General features: G+C 37.7%; 1 protein-coding gene across 1 annotated transcript in view; it reads left to right on the forward strand.

Moving 5' to 3' along the window:
• The window catches only part of COL11A1 (collagen, type XI, alpha 1), a gene marked incomplete at its 5' end in the record, with an annotated part of 124,448 nt that overhangs the window by 77,740 nt on the left and 39,982 nt on the right, over positions 1-6,726 (forward strand). The window contains 4 exons of the mRNA XM_009072143.1: positions 2,481-2,534; positions 3,437-3,544; positions 4,302-4,391; positions 4,675-4,728. Coding sequence (XP_009070391.1) covers positions 2,481-2,534; positions 3,437-3,544; positions 4,302-4,391; positions 4,675-4,728 — 306 coding nt within the window. The remainder of the gene's footprint in view (positions 1-2,480; positions 2,535-3,436; positions 3,545-4,301; positions 4,392-4,674; positions 4,729-6,726) is intronic.

Raw genomic sequence — 6,726 nt, forward strand, 5'->3', positions numbered from 1 at the left:
TTCACTCATGACTAGAAACCAAATATTCAAAATACAATAAAACTTAGGACTCTGCTACTTTGTGAAGTTTGGACCAGGTCCCTCAGGGTCCAGTCAGTGCTATGATTCTCTAATTTTTTATCTGTTTGGGTTTAGTAGTGTTAGACTGATAAAAAACTCAGCTAACTTAGGAGCAAATGCAGCTTTCCATTAGCATTGTTTTCTGCCCTGTGTATTTGTATACTTGGGCCAAAATTATTTAAACAATATTTTTCCCTTATGGGTTCTCATGTATATGTTTTCATAGAAAACTAGATGGTTTTAAATCAATAAGCAGACTTGTTGGCTCCATTTCATATTTTTTAAAAAATGTATAAATCAGAAAACTCACTGGTAACTCAGGGTCTTAAGAATTCTGTTTCTTGCTTAGACATATATCTCATTAAAGTTCAGTGGTGCATGTGGACATTACAGCAATTAGGGAATTAGGATAAGAGACATACTCAGGCTTAACAAATTAGAGAGCCAGATTCCCAGGTTGCACTCTGCAGCTTGTTTATGGAATAATAAGCATATGTTGACAGCAACTGAGGTAAATATTAGTGGAGAAAAGGCTGCAGCATTTTTCCCCCAGTAAGTCATATACACAGAACTGACATTGTTTGCTGAAATTGTGGACATAGGAACGGTAATATAATGATAAATAATTTGGAATATAAATGTAAGAATAAACTAGATACTGAAAACCGATATTAAGCTAGTTCTTCCTTAGAGATGATTATCAGTTTCAGTGACACCAATCTGGGATTGGCAGGAGGCAGCAGCAGCAGAGATTGTTAGATTGTCTGGTGTTATGCTAGAATTTAGTGTTTCATGCCTGTGAAAAGATAAAACAGAAATATACTAGCTGTTTCATCTATTAGAATTAGTTGAGAACCCAGTAAACTCAGTTTTATTAAATTGTCTTTCACAGAAAATAACAAAAAACTAGAGTTTGCTTAGGCACTTCAAAGCACACACATGAGACATTGTTGTAATTTTAAAATTTCTAGATATTTTAGATGAAGCCATGGGATGTTCTGGTCATCTTGAGTAGTTGCTGCTGAAATCTCCTTTGCTTATTGCTTCATTTACAAATCTGAATCTGTAGGAATAGGTAACCCAGAAACAACATGAGACAGAAAGCAGAGTAGTAAAACCATCATTAGCATCAAGAATCATTACATATACTGCAAAGTATCAATGCACTCTGGGAATAGCAGGGCTTCTCAAGGTACTTTCAGGAAATGGATAAAGCTCAACATTCTTTGTCTTTCCTTACAGATGAAGCTTTGACTGTGTAAAGGAAGGGACACATGAATTATTCCATCTGTTGCAGTTCTGATTTCCAGTCATTAGTGTGAAGGAGTGCTTTTGTCTTTGTTTTTAATCTGGATCATTTCATAGGTCTGAGAGAGAGTCCCTAAATAGTTACGGACCAAATTGAACCATGGTAACATCTGGCTGGCAGCCAGAAGGGAATCAGATTGAGGAAGGTAAAAAAGCTTAAACTGGATCTGATGGAATAGGGCAACTGTCAGTCAGGCTGTGCCAGAGGAATGCTGAGCAGCACCCAAAGTTTCTAAGAAATTTGGCCGGATGACACCTTTGATTTTACACAGGTGAGGAGAGTAGGAGGCAGATAAAAGCTGTTAGGCAGGGAATACTATGTAGAACCCTAGATGTGATACAGCAGCAAATGCACTCTCCTAACGCAGTTCCAGTATTAGAAAGAAATAATGTAGCACATTTCAAAGATGCATTAAAAACTGCTAGTATAAAGTGAGGGTGTCATTCAGCTTGTTGACTAATTTTGGCCTGAAGGTTGGGGCCACTGATTAGAAAATTCTGTAAACTTTGCCAGTGTTCTAAAAAACTGTCTCAAAAAGATTTCTATTCTATGCTTCCCAGTTTTTGTCATCACATCAACTTCTTATTAGCTTCATTCTTTCTGTGATGTTCATGCTGCCTTTTTTACCATTTCTATACAACCTTCATCTTCCCTGGATCTTTATTTCTTTTCATTTTCTTTTTGTCTAACCTCCCCTTTATCTTTAACGCCTCCCCAACTTAATCCACCATCTGTCTTCCTTTAAAAGGCATTTTTATGTCTGGCTTTATGATTCATAATGTATATATGTAAAAAAGTATTTTCAACTGTCTTTTGGCTGCATCACTTATGCATTCAGACTCACCTAATCAAGTTCACCTAGAGAGATCTGTAATATTGACAGGAATTTTTACTGCTATACCACCTCAGAGATTGGAACTGATTGATATAAGAGAGACTAAACAGTATTTCACTTCCAAGTATACACAAGAAAAAAGGATTTATCATTTTTATTTCCTGAAGAAAATGAATGGGTGACATGGAATTTCTCTTTCCCCTCTTCAGCACAGATATGAATTTTGCTCTTCTTATCTTGTCCAGGGTAACATAATATTCTGCAATTATTTCACAGGGTTTTCAAGGAAAAACTGGTCCTCCTGGTCCCGGTGGTGTTGTTGGCCCTCAGGTACATAATTTAATTTCATAGTGAACTTCATAAGACCAGTGTTTTAAGGTTATATTATGGTTGAGGCAGTTGCTTTTGTTGCATTAAAAGGACAATATCAATGGTTATATTAACTTTTGTAACAAAATATGCATGACAATATTAGAAATGTATACTTAGTAGTCATCAGTGATTCCACAAAATATGAAAATATTGGGATTACCTTTCCACTTCCTTTTTTTGGTGGTTTTTTTTTTAACATGATTATGAAGCTGGCGGTTTACAGATATCAAGAACATAGATTTCTCTGCCATGAAATATTTTAGAAAAAATAATGCAACATGTGACTTTATCATCAGAAGGCAATTTTAAGTCGCTTATAGATTGTGGAGAGATTCACTATCAAAATTTCATTTGATCTAATCTTACTCATTTGCAACTAAATCAAGCATTTGCATTGCATGAGCCTTTTAAGGTAATTCCCTCAGTGAAACTGGTGAATCTGAAGACTTTCAAGTCTCCTGCCTTCTAATTCATATTATTCAGAAAAACAACAGTACAGAAGTGTTTCAAGACAAGGATAGTACATGGATTTCTCTCCCATGTCCTTTTAGTAACCTTCTTCCATATGCACTGTGTTTTAAAGCTTCAGTGCTTAAGGAACAAGGTCAGGGTTTCACTCTTTGGAAGCTGTACAGACGTGTCTGCAGGCAAAATGCAATGCAAGATTTATTTTATAGGACAAAGATATTTTGTAAGTCAGTTTTGCCTGGAGGGAAGGTGAGGAATGTATGCTAACCAATGGCAATCGTGTTTCGTAACAGATACTCATAACAGCTGGATATTAAGAATCTGCTCTCTCCCCTAAACCCCCCAAGACATTAAATACCTTCAGGTGACTAAAGTTTTACTTTTGTGCTTAGGGTCCTACTGGTGAAACTGGACCAATTGGTGAAAGAGGTCATCCAGGTCCTCCTGGTCCACCAGGTGAACAAGGCCTCCCAGGTGCTGCAGGAAAAGAAGGTGCTAAGGTATGATGTGGCTTTGGGGAACAAATTAGAAAGGACAGATAAACTGCAGACAGGGTGACATTTCAAATCATCATGCAGACATGCAGAATTGAATCAGAACATGCAGCATAAAATCATGATTGGCACATTTCACCCAGAAGGACTTGGAAGACTGGAAGATTCCAATTTTAGAGCTGTCTGCTTCCATTGAAATAATGAGAATTCTCTTGAGCCAATAATTAATATTTAGTAAGAAAAAATAAAAATTAAAAAATAGTGTGCATATACTACATATTCAGTATGGAAACACTTAGTAATGACATGTTCACACCAAGGTGGAAAATTGTACATTGTCATTTAAAGTTGGATGTGTAGTAGTGACTAAAAGGCAGAATTTCACTGACTAAATTTAACTCCTTGCTTCCTTTCTGGCTACCATTGGGGAACAAGGAAAATACTGCTTATCTAGGTATTCTGTAATTCTAATCAATTTTTGATAATAAATGGGTATTGTAAATTTTTAATGAAGGTATCTCTAAACATATTTTTATGGTTTGTTGTGTTTTTCACTATTTATATTCTCTAACTAGTACGGTATTTTAACCACATTTAACCACAGATTATTGTACTGAAAAATCTTATAAGAGTTAGTGGGTGAATAGTGGGGGATATAATCTTTTTCGTCATTACTATAACAATCACTTTCATCATTCATTTAATGACAAATATGAGCATTTTAAATGTCCTTTTTTTAATCAAAATGTAATATGTTTCCAAGGGTGATCCAGGCCCTCAAGGAATTCCTGGGAAAGATGGACCAGCAGGTCTTCGTGGTTTCCCTGGAGAGAGAGGCCTTCCAGGTGCTCAGGTATGATATAAGCACCAGAGCAATTGACATGATGTTTCTAAATACAAGAAACAAATGATTAACTCTTATTTCATGGAATTTTCTACTGTACTTAAAAAATGAATGCAATAGGAGAACAGGTATCAAGCCTCCAACAGTGCTAAATATCATTGTCTGTATAAGAAAAAAAGTAATTTAGGTTTTACCTTGGGATTTTTACATTTTTCCTATTAGATGTGCTGCAAAAACAACTCTTGAACTTTCCAGTTTAATAGACAAACTTTTTTTTTCTCTCCATTTTTAGGGTCCATCTGGTCTGAAAGGAGGGGAAGGTCCACAGGGTCCACCTGGCCCAATTGTAAGTAAACATCATAATTTTCCTGGAGACAGTCCTCCATGAACTTCTCCAACATGAGTCTTTCCCAGGGGCAGCAGTTCTTCATGAACTGCTCCAGTGTGGGTCCCTTCCATGGGGTGCTGTCCTTCAGGAGCAGACTACTCCAGTGTGGGTCCCCTGTGGGGTCACAAGTCCTGACAGCAAACCTGCTGCAGTGTGGGATCTTCTCTCCATGGGACCTCAGGTCATGCCAGGATCCTGCTCCAGCACAAGCACTTTATGGGGTCACAGCCTAGTTTGAGCATCCCCCTGCTTCAGCATGGGATCCTCCACAGGCAGTGGATATCTGCTCCCCCATGGACCTCCCTAGGCTGCAGGGGGACAGCCTGCCTCACAATGGTCTGCACCACATGCTGCAGGGCAATCTCTGCTCTGGCCCCTGGAGCACCTACACCCCATCTTCTGCATTTACCTCAGCATCTGCAGAGTTGTTTCTCTCACATATATTCACTCCTCTCTCCAGCTGCAGTTTCTATTGTACATTTTCCGCCACTTCTTAAATACATTATACTAGAGGAGCTACCACCATTGCTGATGGGCTCCATTGGACATAGGGGGAACTTCTGGCCTCTTGTCACTGAAGTCACTCCTGTAGCACTCTGCTACCAAAACATTGCCACTCAAACCCAATACAGCTGTATTCTCTTTATACTGCTGTGTAGAATCAAGTCATTCTGTAATTTTCCTTCTCAATATGCTAAGCTCAACAGTAGGATATGCTTAAACTCACCTATTCTGTTGTCATTTTTTTATGCAAGGAAGTACTACAAGAATACACTGGTATTCAAAACATGGTGCAATTATTCTTAAATGTGAATTGTGTAGATTTTGACAGTCATCTTGTCAACTTATTTCTTTCATTCAGTGCAGTGAAGTAAAAAAAATAAAATCAATCAGTGCAGCAATCCTTGCTAGACAAAAAAAAGTAATGGAGGAGCTGAAATTCTCTGTATTTCAGCAATGAAGCTCTCTTATGTCCCTGCAGTTCGTATTGAGATTAGAATGCATTAAAGATGGATAAAAAAGCCTACATAATATTACTAGTACAAGTAATACTTGGTAGTTGAATTCTTAAAATTAATTATTGAATTCTTACTGCCTTTAAGCTTCTATTATTTAAAATAAGAGCTTGAGTGTGTGATTTACAGTTCTTAACACTGTGCATTACATATATATATTCCCAAAAGTCACCAAAACAATGTAGCTGGGAATGGAATGGAATAGAACCTAGTAGGGAGAGTCAAAAGTGGTACCATCCCACCCATCTGAAGAACCTGAAATGTTAAAAGGTGAATCAAAATCAAGAAAGGATAGACCAGAATAGTCTCTTCAATCTAAAGGTCATGTCTTGATTTTTTTGTTAGAGGAGCCCCTAAGGCTGGACTAAACTCTCAAGCAGATACTTAGTTCAAGTGCAATGAACCAGAACTCTTCTGAGCATGCACAAACCAGACAGCTCAAGCATACCTGACATTTAACACCCCCCACTTTGACAGACAGGATGTCCACACAGTGACTGTGCCACTCCTATCATAGTTCCTCATAAAGATGCATTGTGTAAGGCTGTGAGGGAAAAGCACATATCTTATTTAGTCATAGTTGTCCATATTCTGAAATACATGTGTTTGAATTTAAATTCAGGTGATCCGTGTTTTTCTAATTCTTATATGGTGTGTAATAGTTAGTCTTTTAGTTGAAAACATCAGAGCCCTTGGGGAGGAGAATGTCTCGACTGTGCCCATGTACCATCCTTTGGTTCAAATCATGGAGCTCTGTCAGAGCTCCTGAATTGTATTCTGTTCATGTGAAACTAAATTGATAGAGAAAATCCAGGAGCACTATTAATATTCCCCAGCTAATGGGAGTTCAGTGCCAGACTACAATTATCATGTAGACCAGAATTACAGTGTATGGGTGTCAGAAACACACTACCAAGGGCTACAGTTTATAAATCCATTC

This window comes from Acanthisitta chloris, unplaced genomic scaffold (genome assembly GCF_000695815.1).
Source record: "Acanthisitta chloris isolate BGI_N310 unplaced genomic scaffold, ASM69581v1 scaffold7503, whole genome shotgun sequence".
Taxonomy (NCBI): Eukaryota; Metazoa; Chordata; class Aves; order Passeriformes; family Acanthisittidae; genus Acanthisitta; species Acanthisitta chloris.